Consider the following 22,492-nt stretch of genomic DNA (forward strand, 5'->3'; position numbering starts at 1 on the left):
GGCAACGAGAGTGATGAGGACATGGACACAGAATTCTGTCAAACCGCGGGCCCCTGTGCTTTGGAGATCTTGCTGGTAATGGGGCAGGTTCTAGCCATTGAACGCCAAGTTTGGGCCCGGGAAACAAGCACAGACTGGTGGGACCGCACAGTGTTGCAGGTGTGGGACGATTCCCACTGGCTGCAAAACTTTCGCATGCGTAAGGGCACTTTCATGGAACTTTGTGACTTGCTTTCCCCTGCCCTGAAGCGCCAGAATACAAAGATGAGAGCAGCCCTCACAGTTGAGAAGCGAGTGGCGATAGCCCTGTGGAAGCTTGCAACACCAGACAGCTACCGGTCAGTCGGGAATCAATTTGGAGTGGGCAAATCTACTGTGGGGGCTTCTGTGATGCAAGTTGCCAAAGCAATCACTAAGCTGCTGCTACAAAAGGTACTGACTCTGGGAAATGTGCAGGTCATAGTGGATGGCTTTGCTGCAATGGGATTCCCTAACTGTGGTGGGGCGATAGATGGAACCCATATCCCTATCTTGGCACCGGAGCACCAGGGCACCCACTACATAAACCACAAGGGGAACTTTTCCATGGTGCTGCAAGCACTGGTGGATCACAAGGGACGTTTCACCAACATCCACGTGGGATGGCCGGGAAGGGTTCATGATGCTCGCGTCTTCAGGAACACTACTCTGTTTAAACGGCTGCAGCAAGGGAATTACTTCCCAGACCAGAAATTAACAGTTGGGGATGTTGAAATGCCTGTCGTTATCCTGGGGGACCCAGCCTACCCCTTGATGCCATGGCTCATGAAGCCATACACAGGCAGCCTGGACAGTAGTCAGGAGCTGTTCAACTACAGGCTGAGCAAGTGCAGAATGGTGGTAGAATGTGCATTTGGCCGTTTAAAGGCGCGCTGGTGCACATTACTGACTCGCTCAGACCTCAGCCAAACCAATGTCCCCATTGTTATTGCTGCTTGCTGTGTGCTCCACAATCTCTGTGAGAGTAAGGGGGAGACCTTTATGGCGGGGTGGGAGGCTGAGGCAAATCACCTGGCCGCTGATTACACACAGCCAGACACCAGGGCGATTAGAAGAGCACACCAGGAAGCGGTGCGCATTAGAGAAGCTTTGAAAACCAGTTTAATCACTGGCCAGGGTACAGTGTGACTGTTGTGTTTGTTTCTCCTTGATGAACCACCCCCCTTGATTGACTCATTCCCTGTAAGCCACACCCTCCCTTCGATCACAGCTTGCTTTCTAAGGAAATAAAGTCACTCTTGTTTAAAAATCATGTACTCTTTATTACTTAATTATAAAAAGAGGGAGAGAACTGTCAAGGTAGCCTGGGTGGGGTTTTGGAGGAGAACAGTAGGGAAGTAAAAGGCCACTAAAAAAATTTCATAATAATGAGAGCCTTTTGGTTGGGCTGTCCACTGGGGTGGAATGGGCGGGTGCACAGAGCCTACCCCCACGAGTTCTTACTCGTCTGGCAGGTGAGGAGGCTAAGGAACATGGTGAGGGGGGAGGGAGGTTACACAGGGGCTGCAGCGGCACTCTGTGATCCTGCTGCCGTTCCTGAAGCTTCACCATACGCCGGAGCATGTCAGTTTGATCACGCAGCAGCCCCAGAGTTGCATCCTGCTACCGCTGATCATCCTGCTGCCACCTCTCATCTCGAGCATCTTTCCAGTCCTCACGTTGGTCCCTCCTGTCCTCACGGTCACTGGCATCTTTCCTGTACTTTGCTACCATGTCCTTCCACTCATTCAGATGAGCTCTTTCATTGCGGGTCACTTCCATGATTTCCGAAAACATTTCTTCTTGCGTCTTTTTTTTCCACCGCCTTATCTGAGATAGCCTTCGGGATGGAGTAGGGAGGCTTGAAAAATTTGCAGCTGCATGAGGGAGGGAAAAAAGGGAGAGAAGTATTTAAAAAGATACATTTTAGAGAACAATGGTCATACTCTTTCACGGTGAACAACACTATTCACATTACATAGCACATGTGTCGTCACTACAAGGTCGCATTTTGCATCTTAATATTGAGTGCCTGCAGCTTTGGTGTTACCGTTGAGTGCTGCTTCTTTCCTGTTAACGTGCAGCAGCAGAAACCACCCCGTGGCTGGCATCATGGAAGATCACTGCTAAACACCCCTCTTTCTCCCCCCCCCAAACACGTGGCTGGTAGCAGGAAAGATCCCTGATAGCCAAACGTGGAAAAGCTCAGCGCCAATCGCACCCCACCCCTTCCCCCCGCTTGGCTACCTGCAGGGAAGGATTTCTTTTAAGGCACAGGCAAACAGCCCAGTAGAAATGGCCATCTCTGTCCCCTTACTTAAATTCCTGAATTTCAACCAGGTTACCATGAACGATATCACTCTCCTGAGGATAACACAGCGAGATAAAGAACGGATGTTGCTTGAATGCCAGCAATCACCGGCATCATGCGCAGCTAGGCTTTGTCATGCAGTGATACCAGATTACTTGCTACATGCATGGCGTGGTCAAGTGTCCAACCATGGAGGACGGAATAAAGCAGCGCTGCCCAGAAACGTTCTGCAAAGGTTTTTGGAGTACCTCCAGGAGAGCTTCATGGAGATGTCCCTGGAGGATTACTGCTCCATCCCCAGACACGTTAACAGACTTTTCCAGTAACTGTACTGGCCGCGAATGCATCCCAAGTCCTCAGGGCAAATTAATCATTAAAAAACGCTTGCTTTTAAACCATGTCTTATATTTACAAGGTACACTCACCAGAGGTCCCTTCCATGGCTTCATTGTCTGGGATAGTTGCTTGGGACGGTAATTCCGTCAGGGTGAGAAAAAGCTCCTGGCTGTTGGGGAGAACGGAGTGCTGTGTGCTCTCTACAAACTCGTCCTCCTCTTCCTCCTCATCTTTCCCGTCCGCAGAATCCTCAGCCATGGCTGCGATTACCACCCCACCTCGGAATCCACGGAGAGGGGTGGGGTAGTGGTGGCGGACCCCCTTAGAATTGCATGCAGCTCAGCATAGAAGCGGCATGTTTTTGGCCCTGCCCCGGACTTTCCGTTTGCTTCTTTGGTTTTCTGGTAGGCTTGTCTGAGCTCCTTAACTTTCACACGGCACTGTACTGAGTCCCTGGTGTGGCCTCTCTGCATCATGGCCTTGGAAATTTTTTCAAATGTTTTTCATTTTGTCTTTTGGAACGGAGTTCTGTTAGCACGGAATCCTCTCCCCATACAGCGATCAGATCCAGTACCTCCCGTGCGGTCCATGCTGGAGGTCTTTTTCGATTCTCAGGAGTCTGCATTGTTACCTGTGCTGATGAGCTCTGTGTGGTCACCTGTGCTGGTGAGCTCTCCACGCTGGCCAAACAGGAAATGAAATTCAAAAGTTCACGGGGCTTTTCCTGTCTACCTGGCCAGTGCATCTGAGTTCAGATGGCTTTCCAGAGCGGTCACAATGGTGCACTGTGGGACAGCTCCTGGAGGCCAATATCGTTGAATTGTGGCCACACTAACCCTAATCCGACATGGCAATACCGATTTGAGTGCTACTCCCCTCATCGGGGAGGAGTACAGATATCGGTTTTAAGAGCCCTTTATAGCGATATAAAGGGCTTCGTTGTGTGGACGGGTGCAGCGTAAAATTGGTTTAATGTTGCTAAATTCGGTATAAACGCGTAGTGCAGACCAGGCCTTACATTAATTTAGGCTTAGTCTACACTAGCACTTTTGTCAGCAAAACTTTTGTCTGTCAGGGGTGTGGAAAAAACCATGCCTGACTGACATACGTTTCACTGACAAAAGCACTGGTGTGGACAGAGAGTCTCCTGCCAACATAGCTACTACCGCTCATTGGGGGTGGTTTAATTATGCCGGTGGGAGAGGTCTCTCCCGCTGGTATATGAGCGGCTACACAGGAAATTTTACAGTAGCGGTACAGTAGTGTAGACATAACCTTAGACTTGTCACTGTTATTTAACAAGCTGAGGGCTTGTCTACACTTCAAATGCTAGAGAGGTGCAGCTGTACCTCTATAGTGCCTCAGACAATGTAGACACTAACGGGAGAAGTTCTCCCATCATCCTGGGTAATCCATCTCCCCAAGAGATAGGAGCTAGGTTAATCAAAGAATTCTTCCATCGACCTACTACTCTCTCTATACGGAGATTTAGGTTGGCTTAACTATGTCACTCAGGGGTGTGGATTTTCTTGTGGAGACCATCCCTAAGTTTCTATACACACAGTCACACAAATGACTGCATCATTTCACTTTTAGTTAAACCAGAGCAACCCTGTGCATAGGATAAGTTTCTGGCTGTTGTCAAGGTGATGATACACAGGCAGAGCAGAAGGTTGGTCGGGTCATGGTTACTGTGCATTTTCACACACTCCAATTTTTTTTTAATACATTGGAACTTTAGCCTCAACCTTCAAAGTTAGGTTGTGTGTGTTTGGAGAAGACCACCTTATTTTCAAATCCTTCCTTAAACCTTAACTCCCGATTATCAATAGTGAGTGTGTTGACAAGATATGTAAGAAACCAGTTTCTAGCTTGTTTAAATGGAACAAGATAAAAAATGACCTCGTTGCCTTCACTGGCTGGCAGGTAGTTAAATATTTTGGAGCACGAATGCTGGAAAGCAAAGAGAAGAGGAAAGGGAAGAAAGCGAGTGGAGCAAAGGCAGAAGAATCCACGTGAGCGTAGGGGAAAGGGGAGGAGAGAGGACAGGATGAAAGCCCGGGTGTGCGTGAGAGAAAAACTTGCCTCCTTCCCAGCCTGTGTTGCTCTGGGGCGATCTAATACTGCCCGCCCCTTGCCCCCAGTTCCAGGCCGGGCAAGAGCAGCCCCGCGGCCGCGGTGAGGGGCAGAGGGAGGCACCAGCAGCACTCGCCTTGCCCCGCAGCCCCACGCTTGCTTGACAGCCGGGGAGCCCGCGGCCCTGGCACCCAGAGGCAGCGGGACGCGGGGCAGAGCCCGGCCCGGCCCGGCCCAGGCGCCCCACGCCCGGGAGCTCGCGCTCCCCTCTCTCTCCATCACTTACTTTGTTGTTCTGGCGCCCGCCGCGGCGGTCGCGCGGCGCATGCGCCAGGCGAGGAGCTTTCGGTCCCTTTTCCTCCCCCCCCCCCCTTGCTCCATCCGGGCACCTCCGAATTAGCATTGACAGCCGTGGCACAACTTTTCCCGAGGCAAAGTGAAATCAAGGCGCGCACTCTGAGAGAATATAGTCCCTGCCGTTTTAAGTCCCCCTCGTCCCCACCGGAGGGGCGGGCGGGCTGCGGGAGGCGGTTACTCGGCTCCTGGGCGGAGCGGGGGCCGCCTGGGGCCCCGGGCGCAGCGCTGGCGGGGGGGCTGGGGCGGAGTCCCCCCCCTAGTTTGGCGGAAAGTGAGTGATGAGTCTGTGTCCCTAGCAAAGAGGCAAAGAACTTGCTGTGCAGCCTGAGTAGTTGTTTCTTTCGATTGTTGTTGTGGCTTTTTTATTTTTTAATTGCGCTGCTCGGGGTGGGCTTGTCTGAGGGGGGGCTGGTTTGCGGCCGCGGAGAATAAACCAACCCCCCCCTCCCCGAGAGCCAACGGAACAAAAACAAAAGAAACTTCGCCGGGCTCCGAAAGTGGCAGCAAAGTGCCGGGCAAGTTGCAGGGATGGAGCTACAGAGCTTGCAAGAGGCGTTAAAAGTGGAAATCCAGTGTCACCAGGTAACGCCGCGAGCCCGCGCGGCTGGCCCCGGGGTGCGCGAGCGGGCGGCCGCGGGGGGGGGGCGGGGGACCCGCAGGGAGCCAGCCTCGCATGCTGCGCGAGGAGCGTTTGCTGCTTGTCGCAGGGTCTATCGATCAGGGGAGGGGGGCTGGGAGTGAGAGTGAAGAGGGGGGAGGCTGGAGCTGAGCCTGGGGGAGCCGGCGAGAGCCCCCCCCCCCGATCTCCCTTGGAATATCGAACACTTTGCAAAAGTAGTTTGGGAGACTGTTCGGCCGAGTTGTGTGTGTGTGTTGTGGAGAATCGGAGTTAACATTGCGGTTGGTGCTTGTGTGTGTGTTGGAGAGATTAGGACGAGACTTGAATATTTATGAGCTTTGCTTGAAACTGACTCGCGGTGTTTACTTGCCTCTTTGTTCCTTACCCCCTCCCTCCCCCTTCCCGACACACACACACATTTTAAAAAAATCCATTAAACTTGAAACAGTTTCTAATTCCTCCTTTTTTTGGGGTGATTTTTTTTTATAGAAACTAGTTGCACAGATGAAGCAAGATCCACAGGTAAATGCAGATCCTTTTTTCCTCTTCTTCAGTATTTTATCCCTGCTGTAATAAGCGCAGTTGTGCCGGGACAGCAGGATGAGAAACTTTATCAGTAAGAGATCTCATTTTGTAGTCTTCACTGAGCTTTTTGACTAAAGAGGGTGTTTATGTGTGTGTGCATGCTTTTGTACGGCGTTGATGAAACGGTTTTGCCTTTGAACAATGTCTAATCTCAAGTTTATTCATGACAGGGGTTAGTTTTACACTTTGCCTTTAATATGCATTTTATTGCCATTTTTGCAGAACGGTGATCTTAAGAAACAAATCCATGAAAGGCAATCAAGAATAGCAGCTCTTAATGAAAAACAAGTAAGGAATAGATCGATTCAGTTCTGTTTTTTTCCCCCAATGCACTTTCTAAACATCCTAAAAGTGGCTGCGTTAGCTGAAAAATACCGAGAGCAGAGAATAAAACATCCATTTTCCTAAGTGTAAAGTGAGAAAATGTATGTTTTCAAAACGAGATCCGTTTCTTAGATCCCTTTCCTGGGGTGGGGGTTATAATAATAGTAAAAAGATAAGCAGTAGTTAAAACGTAAAAAAAATAATAAAAAAAATGAGGCGTCCATTTTGAGTTGGTCGACATGTTTTAGGAATATGGAAAAATCTCCTGTCTTGGGCTACTTTGTGCACTTCCATGCAATGTGCTGAGCAAGAGTTGGGAACAAGGAGACTGGAGCCCAGGTCGAAGCCATTTCTGGTGTCAATTGCAAAACTGATTTTTATTGATCACTTTTTTTTGCACTTGTCTTTCTCTTCCCTTGGTCAGATCTGACGTGTTAGCTTTGGATTTGAGTTCACTTAGGCACTTTCACTTTTTTAAAAATAACCTGTTCCAGTTATAGGAAAATCTGAGGAGAGGAAACAAAACAAAATAGAAACCTTCCTCTCCCCTCTCCCAAAAAACTTTTATTTTTTGTTTTTGTTTCATGTGACCCCTGTGTATAGTGCAATGTTTGACACCTCCTCAGCCCCTAATCCTCTTTCAGGATGAAAGAAAGTTCTCAATTGTGAGTTTGTTGGGTTAGATCCGCTGATGGCGAGGAGCTGATTGTTAGGTTTCAGCACCACGATCAGATGCCATTGAACGCTCCGCAGCCCCATGTTTTCCCTGCGCTACACTCTCTCTCTCTCTCTCTCTCTCCCTTGCCCCCCGCCCCTTCCACTTTCAGTACTTCTAATGCTTAAACTAAGCAGCAGCAGCCTGGAAAGCGAGTCCATGATGTGCCGGATTGAGTCCCCATAGCAAAGAACTTTCACCATCACAACCCCCCCCCCGCTCCCCCCGCACCACTCTGCAGGATCATGCAGCTTTCCAAAAGCCCCTTTGGCAGCTAGATCCTACTCCATCACCCCTCTTCTTCCCCCGGCTGAATCGATCGCGATTCCTTCGGAATGCAGCAGCTCTTTCAGCACCAAAACTTGGAACAGCGCCTTTTTTTTTTCTTCCCCCTATCACAAAACAAAAAATCTTCCACCCTAGGAAAGAAACCTCGGGATTTGTAATATTCCTGGGGGGAAAAGAGGGAATTATTTGTGTGTGTGTGTGCGTGGAGTTGTGGTTAAAGTTGAAAAGTGATCCGTGCATATTTAATACGTGCTCATAGAATGCATGCATAGATGGTGGTGATTATATGCAACCCTTTTCCGCCCAGTTTATTGTAATCAGAATTTGTCAGCACTCTCAATTTGGTAGTGGAAGCTTCCATTTTGTGAAGAAGGGGTGTTGGTTTCTTCCTAACATGGAGAAAAGTCTGCAGAGTTTGAAGGTGGGGGATGGGGCCCCATTCATGCTGAACATTACCATTTTGATTGCTTTGATGCCATTTTTGGAGGGGGAGGGGATAGAATACCCTACTCAGCAGAGCACAAAGATGTTTAATCACTGTATAGAATCAAATCAGATACTTTATTTTTTTAAAGCAAATCTGACACTACATGATAGCTAAGGGCTGTTAGTCCTTTTATGCTGTGTAAAACAGCAAGTTGTTGACTCTAATACTACTACACTGAGTATAGGATTTTTTTTAAACAAGGTAACAGCCTTTACTGCAACAATGCATCTTTATGTGTTCTTTCTTCAATATGGAAATAAGTTTTACTGGTTTTAAGTGGTATTTAGAACATACATTTGATCATTTTTTCTCTATTGTAGCAACTATTTCAAGGCTGTTTAAATTTTTATGATGATAGTAAATGAGAAGCTATTTATTATGTGACATGCTGGAATTTAGATAAGGCAGAGAGAGACATCTGAAAATAGAATTTTAACATTCTAATGCAGCTGGGTGTAGAATATTGTTATCAGTCTTACACAACATTTTCTTTGAATCTCAAACTAACTAGTAAACAAGGGTTACATGATATCTTTTTAACTCCCACTACTCACCCTATTTTCAAAAAATCTCTGTAAAGTGCAGAGTAATTAAAAATAAAAATCAGAAAGCAGTAAATATTGGCCTAGTGATTGAAACTAGTATTTTTCTACAAAAGTGGGCAGTATTATATTTCTTCTGCTTATTTTGACATCGTATGCAATAGGGGCTAGATGGTGATTTAGCATGCTGTTGCTCCAGACTGCCATCTCTGGAGGCCTGGTTTGAATCTTTCTTAGGTCACAAATGAAATGAGTTTGGAGGGCTCAGCCTTTGAACATGTCACAAAAATATAATGTAACTTTGCAGGTTTTGGTATGATTAGCAATTTCTCCTTAGAAAAAGTCCATCACTGAATTATCAGTTGCTACAGGGTATGATAGAGATACCTTTAAAATTAGTATAGTAGGTGTTTGTTACTGATTTCAGCCTCTTGCTTGCATGAGTACAATGCCCCCTCCCTCCTGCTATACATTTAAAGAAACCTTATGTAGTTTGGAGGGACAGAAGTGATTGTTTCAATATATACTTTTGAAAACAGTGGGTTTTTAATTTCTTTTTAAATCAGTTGTAGATTTGTTTAAGCTATAAAACAGGGGGAGGGAGCATTGGCCTGCTAAATCCAAAGTTGTGAGTTCAATCCTTGAGGGGGCCATCTAGGGAACTGGGGTAAAAAACTATGTGGGGATTGGTCCTGCTTTGAGCAGAGGGTTGGACTAGATGACATCCTGAGGTCCCATCCAACCCTGATATTCTATTCTATGATTTAGAACATGATAATCCTGGCCTTTACTATGCATGCACTAAATACAAAAGATATTAAGATTACATTTCAGTTAAAATGCACATGTGGATGATGAAATAGATAGTAAAATGAATAGATCATTACACTAACTACATCTGTTTAAAAATATAACCATGGGGAGTAGTATTTTTCACTGCCCCAGTCATCAGTTTCCCTTCTGAGCCATTGGAATTTATTGCAACTTCTACTTTTAAAAAAAATAAAAAATAAGAACACAGATAAAAGTATCCAGACAGATTCAAGCATTTGGGCATGGGCTCAAATGTGCTAAACATAGATTTATGCGAGAAATTAGATTTCAATTTACAACCAAATTAAATTCCTGTACAGTTATCCAGTATTTCTCCTACATTGTCAATGTACAGAAATATGGAATTAAATGTAATTTCTAATATTTATTTGAAAATGTTGGGAAAATACGAAAGATGTTCTTTGTTTTTTTTAGTGTCACTTACATCAATACTTAAATTTACCTCTTGCTCAGTAAGGCAAAGTTAGACTTGTCTTATGTGAGTCTACCTACACATTTTGTGCACTATAGTTTTGATGAATTGTAATACCATTTGAGATTGGGTTACCTCTTCTTTAACAAGATATGATGTGTGAAGACTCCATTAGTTGGTCCAGTAGTTTTACACCTTGAATCCACATCACATGCAGAGCAGCAGTAACATTTTTATCTAAATTGTCAAGCAATAAGCATTTATATGTAAATAAAAGAGTAATCATAAGAACAGGTTTGTTCTTTAAAAGCACGTTTGAGGTACTTTGCTGCACATATTTTTGTGTGTTCTGTTTGGCCACGAAGTCAGTATGCTGGTTTGTTTTTTTTAAAGTTACTTCTTAATACAAAAACCCAAATCACAAGTTAAACTGTTTCTGACATCAGCATTGGGTGGTAAACCAGGTCTTGGAAAATTAACAGTAAGGATGTGTAGACTGCTATATTTTCAACTGTGATGAACTCTGAATTCAAACAGCCTGTCCTGGAGCACAGCAATAAAAATATGTCTTCCTGAAAGACATTATGTATATGCCATTCACTTGTGCGTTGCCTCATTTCTTTACCATAATTTACTATCTACATAGAAAATCAACATTAGTCTCAAAGAGGCTGTCCCAAGGTGGGGTTATTGCTGGTTTGTCTTTTTGTAGTGCATACCTGAAATTAAACCATTGACTGTATTTTGCCATTGGTGACCCCTGTCAAAATATCTTCATGGGGTATGTTAGACTTTGTAAAATTAGTGTGCACTTCTTAAGCATGGGGAGTTTGTTGGAGACTCTTTCGTTCAAGATGTCTGCTTTACATATGTTGTGTCTGTCTTTCAGAGCGGTGTTTTTTGGTTTAGTGAAATCCAAGCTGTGCTATGCCTGAAAATGGCAGCATTGTTTACACATGTTAAAGGGGAAATTATTGACATTTGCTAAAGCTCAGTATTTCATATGGTTGCGTACTTTCAAAATTGTTGAAATAAAATAGAGGTTGCAAGTGTCAATGAAAACAGAGATAAGACCTGAATGGGGTTTCCAAATTAAGTAGAACCAAGGTCAAATTCTGCCCACAGAAAGACAGACTCAGAGAGAGAGAGAACTCTAAATTTATTTTGGTGGCAGTGGTATCCATTTGGATCTAAGGGCCATATCCAATGCTCATTGAAGTCAATAGAGATTATTATTTATTTATTTGTATTGAAGTAGCACCTAGGAGCCCTAGTCATGGACCAAGACCCCACTGTGCTAGGTGCTGTAAAAACAGAACAAAAAGACAGTCTCCGCCCCAGTATTCCCATTGGATCATGGCTTTGGATCAGGCTCTAAATTGGTGATGAACCTTGAAGTGGAATTTTAAACTTTCCAATTATGCTTTGAGTCTTTAAATGCAGACACAAGAAGTAATTTAAATGTGGGCTTGACTTTGCAGTCCTGTACACAGAGCTTCTATTGACTTCACTGGGACTTCTGAACAAATGGAAAATCAAGTAAAGTTATTGGATCTAAGTGAAGATTAGTTCTGGGCTGGTAATTTAGAAAGCTATAGTTCCTCATGTTTTGCTACAATCAGCTAGTAATTTATTGGTTGCTTTGCTATCTGAGTAAAAAATGACAAATTTACCATCAGCTCCTTGGAGAGGAAATTTGGGAATATAGTTTATATAAAGGCAATCCTAGCATTCTTCTTTATGCTTTCAATAAAGTTACATGAGATTAGATGCCCATTTTGGGGGAGGGGAGGAAAGGCTGTAAAAAGCATTTTCACAGAGTTTGAACACAGCACAAACATACTTGTGGCTTTCTGCTTTGCGTTTGATTTGCCCTTATAAAAACCACTGAAATTGCCAACCCTGAATGTAAACATAGTGCTGAAGGGAATTTTGATCAACATTTGCTTGGTGGCAGTCTGATTGGCAGGTGAAATGTGGTATTATTCTAGCATTTTTCTTTTACTGTACACTATTCTGTACATGTACAGTACATCACTTGGCAGTGCTAAGAGTTGGAAAGTGAATGTAACGTTCATTCTAACCATTTTAAAGAGTACACTTTGATATTTTAGCCACTTAAAACACCTGCTGTCAGAACAGTACAATTGATTTCAATTAACTTTGAATTTCTTCAATAAGATGACTCTTATAATAACTCCAGTAATCCCATGATGCCTCATTAGAGGAGCTGGCTATGATGATTATCCCTGTGATTTAGCAATTTTTTCCCCTTCTAATGCCTTTGTCTATTCAGAAAAAGGAATTATAGTAACAATATCTTTTTATTTCACATGTAGTCTTACACTAAAGGTACTTGCTACCTGTTACATGTTGTAAAATATTTAATTGTACTGCAGCAAGCAGATATTTGTTCTTAAATATTTGATGCTTTGATAGCAAACATATCAGAGAAACTTTTGTTGTATGTGTGGAATGTATTTTGTAGGCATCCTGTGTCACAGAGTTAGAAAGTGTTATGTATGTATGCAGAGCTTATAGGCCACACTCCCCTCTCACTCTTTTCACAGAAGTTTCATTAGTGGTCCAGATCCTCAGTTTATCCAGATCAGTGTGGCCTCAATGGAGCTATGCCAGTTTACTCCAGCTGAGGATCTGGCCTGTTGACTTCAATGGGAATTTTGCTTGCGGTGGGAAAGTAGAATATTGCCCTAAGTGTCTGTCTCAAGTATGAGACTAGGGAAATGGGTTTTGTAGGGTAATATGAAATCACATTTCCAGTGGGACAGTGCATCATTCTAAACACTTTTTTTGTTCAAGCTGAGGAAGCCATATCTCATCTCATTCCAGATTTGATTTTTTTTAGTTGAAAGCTACAAAGGCGTATAAAGGCACATTAATACAGAGTTACTTTTAACTTTTTCCTCTATGCTTTCCTTTTTATGGTAAAGATAAAATATACACTGATTATAAAATGATACAGTTACCCCCTTCCCCCCACATAAATCTGAAGCATCAACACAGTTTCTAATCAATAGAGTTAAAGGGTAGAAGTTTGCAAATCAATAAGACAAGGCCATGGTAAATGGTGTATGTGTGACCATGATGTCAAAAAGGGGGCAGTTTCTACATACATAGTCAACTGAAGCTGGCAAATTATAAAAAAAAGTGCTGCAAGTTAAGATAAGAACAAAGAAGAACAAAAAAAGAATTGGATTAATTGAAATGCAAATGCGTTTTTTCTGCCGTTAAAGTAAAGTCAGTTAGTTTAGCCTGACAGAATCATATTTGATCTGTCTTTTCACCTCCCCTTGTTAAATCATCCTATGTACATTTCCCTTACATATATCATATTTGAGGATTTCTTTTTTACTTAAGGTGGTACCACCTTATTGTTTGAAAATGCTCTTCTGAAGATAAAATGTACTTCCTTAAGCGCGCGCTTTCATTTTTTTTGAATCAGCTACTTATTGTTATGTAGTAGCAATTTCCAGAGTGTCATATGAAATTGCTGATGCGGCTTAGTTCTAGCTACAACCTCTGACTCCTAATAGTAAGCATCTATCGAAATCAAATATGTACTACTTTTTTTTTTTTTGCATAGCACATGCAGACTGTTTAATATACAAAAAAAAAAGGAAAAAAATATGAATCAGCATTTTTTTTTAAACTCACAGAATAGTAAATGTGTGGCCCAAGTGTAGGATAGAAATGGATGCACTTGGCTGCTGGAAAGTAAAACACAGAACTAGGCCTGAATGTGGCTGCAGTAAAATCAACACAAGAAGTAACTCTAGTGTAGTGTAGCATTTTGTCTAAGAATTCTGTAGAAATGATCTGCAGTGCTGATCTGTGTGTTTGAGAAATGGTGCTCATTTTCAAAGTTGGGATTTAGTCCTAAGAGACTAGGTGTACAGACTGTGGCAGGAAGAGAGTGTTTGCCTAAACATTTGTCAGATTGCTTACATCTAATCAACAGAAGCATGTCACTGGGCATGAAACAGAAATCAAATCTGTATAGTATATAGAAGGTTTTTCTTTCCAGAACTATTTCACTTGATAATGTTGTCCTTTCTTTATGAGGTAGCTTATCTTGCATCCAGGGAGAAGGGGAGGAAGGGAAGAGGCTTTTTGAGCTAACTCAGCTATTGATAACAGATTTTAAAGATTACAGAAAGTAAAAAAAATATATTGCATTTTGATTAACATCAGTCAAGTGAGAACATTGAAACCCTTGACATGCAACACAGATTAACCTGCATTTTCTGTAATTTTCCATTTTCTGAAGCTCTTTGAATCAGCTAGAATTGCCTAAAGATTTATTGACGAATTGAAGCTTTTCTTAAGTATGAAAAAGATGAGACAAGATTCCTGTCTCTCAAATGTACAGATTCAAGCGTGTGTGTGTGTGCGTGTGTGTGTGTGTACAAAGGTCTTTCTTTTTGATATCATTCAGGCAGAAAGCCAATATGCGCATGTAAATGAGCCTGAAAAATGTAATTAAAAATATATACATACTGGTGACTGTGATACAGAATTTAATATGAGATGCAGGTTACAAAGTGACAAGTAGCATTTCCTATAATCAGTAATACTAACTCTGCTCTATGATTTATGCATTTCATGTGCTATTAAATGCACCACAGATAAATGCTAGAATTACTTCTTAAAATATAATTTTTCAGCACAGTAAGCAAATGCAAAAAATATCTTGCTCCCTCTTCACCCTCTCCCCTCCCCCCACCACAACAAAAATCCCCACTATCAAGATGTTACTACAGAGAGGAGAAGAATTCTGTAGAAGGTCAGATAAAGGCCTCCCTGATAACATATCTTTGCCTGAAAGAAAATGTCACAAAATAGACTTATTGGTGTCATTAATGCATTAAGATCAAGGAAGTTTGGGAAATTGTTAACATATGTCTAGGAACCAACATACAGATGAAAAACTGGACAAATTGCCAGCAGAAAGGCATAAATAATCTCGGTCTCTTTTTCAGTGTCTGTAGCATAATATTGTTTTGCACATGAAAGGTAAGTTAAGAGACAGATGCCTCCCAGATTCCAAACTTAACAACAAAGACCCAGGCTCTTTTTCCTAAAGTATTCTCATCCATTCTAAAAGTTAGGTCAGAGTGACGAGAAAGTAAAATGCCATTATAGAAATTGACAATTCCACTTTCCAGCTAATGGAGAAGCTACTTTTTAAAGGTTATTTCTCATTAAACAGTAAAAGTGGAACCTAAATATGTTTCTGTAAACATCCCTGCAGCCCATAAATATATATAACCAAAGTCAGTCTGATTTACGTTATTTTGTTAACATTCTTTGCTGAGTAGGCTTGGATGGAGGACAATCTCTTCATATAGAGGATCTAATTATAAATACAAGGGACAGAACCAAATAAGCAGTCTTTAAAGGGAAAAGAGTCTGGCAGCTTTGTTTAAAGTGTCCTTTAATGAACTTCTTTAGCAGCTTGTATCTTAGCAACACATTTTATTACATACCAGTGCGGGAGAAGCAGTTTGCAGATGGAGTTGCACACAGTAATTTATTTCCCCCCTTTCTCCCCCTCCCCCCCACTTCTCTGTGGTGACTCAACTGGAATGTTCAGGCTAGCTTTCTAACACTGATAGCTCACTCGAAATCCCTGATTGGTTCATTTGTATCTGTTCTGTTGTCTTAATTGATGAAAAAGGCATTATACTATGTTAAATACATAGTGACTTTGCTTGCTCTTAGAAATAGATGCAGATATGACTATTTTGAATGGGCGTAGTGTTTAAAATAAATACAAGTTTGCTTCTTGCAATCCACCTCCCTCCCACACTATGCTTTCTTCAGTGTGCTAACTCATGTACACGGCACTGACCGGTTTCTAGATTTGTTGATTATTTACTCTCAACTTCTAAATGGGGTTATTTTAATCTGTTCTTCGCTGTACTAAAATTGAATGGAATCTTACAGCAACAGGAACATTTATAATTTTTTCTTCTTCTTAATCAGAAACCTACCATTTTAAAATCTAAATACATCAAGAAATAACTGGAGTTGTAAAACCAATATAAAGCAGTCTGTTACTGTCCCCTTTTATGGGTAATCTGTTATCTTTACTACTTTTTAGATAACAGTCCCTTTTGCTAATTATGGGCCAGATTCTACCAATTTGTCTTGAATATTCAACTCTGTGAGTAGTAGCTATATTGATTTCAGTGGGACTAATTAAGTAGTGAGGTACTACTCAACATGAGTAAGGGTGGCAGAATCTGGCTGTATAAGATTTGTTTCTGTTTTAAAGTGGATGGGGAGAAAATGCATTTGATAAAAGTAAACACTGTTCAACTAACTCAGAATCTGAACTCTAGAGTCAGACAGGTGTAAATCCAGAGTAATTTAGTTGACTTCAAAGGAGAGACTTTGGATTTGCAGTGGTGTAACAGAGATCTGGTTCTGGCCTGGTTATTTGGAGGAGGAACGAAAAGGAACTAACAGATTAAGACAGAACCCAGGGAACCTAGAGAGGCATTTTGGCAAGTAGTACTAAAGATATTGGTCTTGGAGAAGCTTTTGTAAAATCTCAGTTATAACAAACAAGTCAGAGCTAATATTCAAAAGATCCTATTAAACAAACCCATTTCACAAAGTCCATTGCTAGTCGCAAGAGGATAATAAATTATTTATGAAAGCCATGGAATTGTTTTTTTTTCTTCTTTCCTTCACATTTGTTTAACTGTAAATTCATTCCCAATCACTTGCAAATCCTTACATTCCGTGAATCTCAAATTAAATACCAAACTTTCTTTTCAGACTAATCGATGTATGCATTTGACTCTGTTTTTTTCTCTGATGGGTCAGGGAGTAGTTTATCTCGTCACCTTAGCATTTGAGATATCCCAGCCAAGTCAGTAGCATAAAAGTAATCCATTCTACTTGAAAAAAAGATGTACAATACAATGGATGAGCAAGACAGAGATCCATCCCTTTTTAAAAATGCTATGATATTAGACCCTAGACAGTGGGATGTCCTCTGAATCCCAAAGTGATTTAAGTTGCCATGTGATTAACTTATTCTTTTCTTTTTGTGATTCAGTCCACTGTTTATTAACTTAAATTGGATTGAAAAACTCTTACGATGTGGAATACATCAGGATCTTGCACAACTGCCAGGATTAATGATGACAGCCTGAACTGTTGAACAAGCGAAATCATGAAATTCACAATATTGTTAGACAAAAGGGGTTATGTGCTTTGTGGTAGTTGTATTGGCCTTAATAGAAAGGACCACCATTTTCTAGTACATGAAGGATAACGTTTATAGAAAGTATAGCATTTGAAGCCCTTGTCTCACTGTCATGTTTTTTCTGTTTCAGTGTCTGGAATATTTAGGCGATGTATAAAAGCAGGAGACTTAATATATATAAAGAAACTCCCTCTGCAGATATTGTAGTAGTGAAGAAGACAATGAAGCATTTAATTGTTTCTCCAAGATTCAGTACGTTAAAGAAACAATTAGAAACATGTACATCTGATTTACCAAAACAAAACAACCATCTTCAATTTTTCTTCTCAATTCAGTAAGACAAGAAAATTTTCTTGTTTCTAGAAGCACAAGCACTTCCAGAAACTTCTTTAAGTCTCTGAGCAATAGCATGGTAGCTCATTACAGAAGTACTTTGACTGGGGGAAACTTAAAGGAACTTCCATCCCCAGATGAAGCAAAAGACTCATTTATAAACAATGAGTGCAGGAACAATAGAAAGCTGAGTGCATTCTGCATGAATAATATAACTGAGGGTTGTGAAAAGCCTGTGATTTTAGTATGCCAAACCCAGTGTAGGAGTGCAGTGTTCAGCTGATTTCCCCACCCCCCAAATTCCCCCCCGCACTCAGGATTCATCCTGTCTCTCCCCCATGCGTATGCGCAAACATACGTATTCAGAGAATTAGCTATGATGAATAAAAGAGTGAAGTCATCAAACTACTGTGCAGGGATGTTGAGGGTTGAAATAATATTAGCAAAAATGAGGGAATTCAGGGCTGAGGCTGGAAATCTAGGCCAACACTCCAGCCTTAATGCTCATCTTATGTGTGGAGGAAAAGCTTAAGACATGACTTAAGACTAGAGTTTGAATGTCATCCCTTATTTTCAGCTTAGATAGTCTGACTTTCCTTAGCTTTGAGAGTTTAAATCAGAGTACTTACATGGGCTTTAATAGGAACTCTGAGTCCTTGGCATCTCTAAAACTCCAGTCATAGAATCATAGAATATCAGGGTTGGAAGGGACCTCAGGAGGTCATCTAGTCCAACCCCTTGCTCAAAGCAGGACAATCCTCAATTAAATCATCCCAGCCAGGGCTTTGTCAAGCCTGACCTTAAAAATCTCTAAGGAAGGAGATTCCACCACCTCCCTAGGGAACCCATTCCAGTGCTTCACCACCCTCCTAGTTAAAAAGTTTTTCCCAATATCCAACATAAACCTCCCGCACTGCAACTTGAGTCCATTAGTCACTTTTATGTATGCATTCAAACATGCAGTTAGACATCTGACTTTAGGTGTCCAGGTTTGAAAATTTTGGCCATAGTTTATCATTACATTTCCTTAATTATTATTTTTTAATGTAGTCCTTGGGAAAGGTACTGGATTGAAGTTCTTTGGGGCAGGGACCATCTTCAGGGACCATCTTTTTGTTCTATGTTTGTACAGCACCTAGCACAATGGGGTCCTGGTCCATGACTGGGGCTCCTAGGTGCTACCACAACATACATAATAATTTAATATAATGATATTAAATTGAAAGTGCCAGTGGCTAAAGTTTACCCATAGGCAGGTTTACAGCATGAGCACTGGTTGAGCAAGGTTTGCCTAAAACTTCTCTTGGAGTCTGTCTAAGTTAGTAGAAAAAGGTAGGTGTTTACAATGTGATAACTAACCTGTTATGGCAAACATGTTGTCAAATGCTAGTGTAGAGAGGTCAAGTTTGAGTTTTACCTTAATTATGCTGGTTGAGATAAATCCTACAGGTTCCACTATCATATGTTTGCTATTGTGATAAAAAGAGACCTCTTTCCCTTTAAAGATGAGAATGTAGCTCTCTCTCTCTCTTTTTTTTTTTTTTTTAAACCCACTCAGTCCTTGGTGCCTCTTTGCTGCCAATTGTGATAGTTTTTGTATGATGTGGACAGCTGTGTACTAGGAATTAGTCAGAATCCACTAACTAATTTCACATAATCACCAAACATTTATCAGATAGTAACAATTTTAGGTTTGCTGACATTGATCTGATTCAAAGCAGTGACCAAGAGGTGGAGAGCTTCATATGTCATTACCAATTTCCTGAGTCAGTACCTGGGCCTGGATCATCAACTTGTGTAAATCAACATAGTTCCATTGTCTTCAATGGAGCTATGCCAGTTTATACCACCTGAGGATATGGACCAGGGGTATAAAAATTCCACCTAATTACGCTTAAAGTCCCATTGACAAATTAATCGCATAGCAGCAGTAAGTATGGGCCAGCTCCTGAGACCATTTTTCAGTGTTTAAACTAGATGTACTCAGTCATCACAAAAGCCTCTTTCCACTGATTCAGTGTGAATTTGCTTGAGTAAGGATCTCAGGATTTGGTCTATACTTCGGGGTCATTTTGTAAATAAGAGGTTTTAAAAAGTGATCAGTAGTTTAAAAAAAAAAGGTCCTAATAATAGGTGATTTAAATATTGCCTTTCCACTTATTTACTTGACAGTTCACCATGGCTCTGAAAGAGCTGTTGCAGGTTATGTATTCATTGCAAAGCTTCTCAGCCATTACAAAGGATCATGTAAATACATAATTATAAAGTTTTTAAAATGCATAGTACTCACCAGATTGGGTAAATATGTGACCTGAGATTTATTCAAATGCAGATTCTTGACACGATAGACCTCTGAGTCATTATGGTGCATTGGGCCATGGCCCACAGAGAGAATTTTTCCTTCCTAGGTCAATGATCCATTAGACAGTAACAGCTCCTTCCGAGTCATTACAGTGTTATCAGTCTGGATGGCCTTGAAAGCAGCAGCACTAAGTTTGAATCCATGAACTGAACATCTTCAGGAGATTTTGTCTTTAAATGTTGGATGTGCAATAAGAGGGTCAAGTAACTTGTTTGTTTTTACATGCCCCCACCTCCTTCAAAGGGAACAGTCATCATTCTAGATTAATGGCTTGCAATTCTTTTTAACATGGTGGCTTTGAGCTAGAGGAGTGTAAAAAGTTTTTAAATTCTATGGGCCAAATTCTGTCAAACATGAGAGATTTGGCATAGCCACTCCCCCATGTATGTTTCAAGAAAAGCATAATTGTGCATCTATACTCTAGCTGGTGGTAGCTCCTTGCACAGTCCTCTATCCCCACCCCAGCTCTACCCCGGATACTCCTGCTAGATTAGATGCATAAATGTTCTGTATCAGCGGCTGTGTACAGGGCTGTTGCTGGCTCAAGAGAGTACGTAGGTATGATGCAAACTACGCCCAAAACCAGACATCTAATGTACTGTGACCTGTTCTCCCAACTCCCTGAGAAAATTCCATCTCTGCACTGTCAGGTACTTGGCATGCAATACTTGGAGGAGCATCCTCTGAGTCACACACACATTGGATTGGATCTCAAACACATCTCTACAGGTTGGATTTAAGTCACTGTTGGGACAGCAAAGATGTCTCAGCATCCAGGCAGTCCACTCTGGGTAAATCCTGGCCCCACCGAAGACAAAGGAAGTTTTGCTATTGACTTAAATGGGGTCAGGATTTCACCCTCTGTTTGGGATATGTTCTAAAATCCACTGAACTCAATGGAAAAATTCCTATTGACTTCATATAGGCCACAATAACCCTGTTCAGCATTGGAGGAGTAACCATGGTGGAATCAGGGATTGTGTACCTGTCCTCCAGTACTTTGAATACATTTTTGGAGCAGACTGCCCCAATACTGCTGTGAACTTATGCTTGTATTTGTATGGAGAGTTCAGCAGTTAATTCAGCAGCAGGTGCTTCTGGTGCATGTAAACCAGAATTTGTCTTTGTGTAGAGAAAAGGCCATATTCTACTCTGTTACACGGGTGTAAATCTGGAGTGTGGAAAAATTTGTCTTAAGCGACCACTGAAGGATCAGACAAACTGACTGGTTAACAGAGGTGAGGCACTAGTAAAGGTGGAGCTGAATTCCATTTAGCTCGATAGAGTTTTTCCAGATTTACATGGAGCAAAATCTTGCTAAAAGAATACCAGGCAATGTTGGAGGATTGTAGTTTAAAGTGATTCGAACTAGTAGTGTGATTACTGTCAAAATTACAGGCTTTTATTTCTTAAAGGGTAACATTCTTCATCTTATTTTAATTATGAGCTATGAGGGTAGGTATGATTGATTTTTTTTCTTTACTGGAGTGTCTACTGGCTTTTCTGAATTCAAGATCCATATTAAAATACTCTGTTAACCCCCTAGTTGGTGGTTAACAATGTCTCTGCTCAGAAGAGTAATTTTAAACCAAGTCATTTAATATAAAGTCACTTTTTAACTCCGAGTATGCATGAGCCAGTTTTCTTATGTCATTTGTACACCAAAATGAGATACAGAGCCTTTCTAGAGCAATGCATTAAAGAGACCCTCTCTTTCTTGTAGTCTTAGACAAGCATAAAGCAAAGATAAAGGGTCCTGGAGCTTTTATTGGATTTATAAGTAAATAAATCATGATTGTTACCTCTGCTGTCAGATCCAAGGGATGTTCACTGGTGATCCTATCCCTTGCCATGACTAAAGCTACATAGCAATATCTACTGTGGATTATAAGACCTCGCTATCTTGTTATTGCAGGTTTCTTCACAGTACAAACAGGTATCTTTGGAAACGGCACCTCCTCTTAGTCACTGATGATAGGACTGGCCCCTAGCAGGCCCCCACGCTCCAACTCTGGTGATGGTTACTGTTGACATGCCTCTGGAAGGGGGATTCCCACAGTAGAAAATAGAACACCAGCCCCAGGCTAAAATATCTTTTCTTAGTAGTGTCTAGAGCAGGGGTAGGCAACCTATGGTACGTGTGCCGAAGGCAGCACGCGAGCTGATTTTCAGTGGCACTCACACTGCCCGGGTCCTGGCCACCGGTCCGTGGGGCTCTGCATTTTAATTTAATTTTAAATGAAGCTTCTTAAAACATTTTAAAAACCTTATTTACTTTTACATACAACAATAGTTTAGTTATATATTATAGACTTATAGAAAGAGACCTTCTAAAAACGTTAAAATGTATTACTGGCACGCGGAACCTTAAATTAGAGTGAATAAATGAAGATTCGGTACATCACTTCTGAAAGGTTGCCAACCCCTGGTCTAGAGGGCCAGTGGATGGTGTGTTTTCTATGGTTCTTCTATCACTCAGTACAGGGCTGCACAGCCCATCTTCTCCATCCATACAGATCCTGGCACCATGGAGTGCCTCCTGTGGGGTTTGAGTGGGATAGGTGCCATGGAGGCATCTTAGGCCTATTCCATATGGGAAGGGGGAGATCCAGTCACAGAGGGTCCCCTCTATGAACAAATCCAAAGGTGAGGG

At 41.8% G+C, this 22,492-nt stretch overlaps 1 protein-coding gene across 10 annotated transcripts in view; it reads left to right on the forward strand.

Moving 5' to 3' along the window:
• Positions 1 to 5,137: 5,137 nt before the first annotated feature.
• Positions 5,138 to 22,492, forward strand: part of PHF21B (PHD finger protein 21B) — a 214,773-nt gene continuing 197,418 nt past the window's right edge. For 3 of the 10 annotated variants that reach the window (XR_005599418.1, XR_005599424.1, XM_039541628.1), the window contains exons 1-3: positions 5,139 to 5,680; positions 6,207 to 6,239; positions 6,525 to 6,590. Coding sequence is in view for 7 of the 10 variants with exons in the window: in XM_039541628.1 (XP_039397562.1) it covers positions 5,627 to 5,680; positions 6,207 to 6,239; positions 6,525 to 6,590 (153 nt within the window). In the remaining 3 variants the exon portion in view is untranslated. Of the gene's footprint in view, positions 5,681 to 6,206; positions 6,240 to 6,524; positions 6,591 to 22,492 lie in introns of all 10 variants that reach the window. The other 7 variants (XR_005599423.1, XM_039541632.1, XM_039541590.1 and 4 more) reach the window with 7 other exon arrangements.

Source organism: Mauremys reevesii, linkage group 1 (assembly GCF_016161935.1).
Source record: "Mauremys reevesii isolate NIE-2019 linkage group 1, ASM1616193v1, whole genome shotgun sequence".
In the NCBI taxonomy this organism is placed as follows: domain Eukaryota; kingdom Metazoa; phylum Chordata; order Testudines; family Geoemydidae; genus Mauremys; species Mauremys reevesii.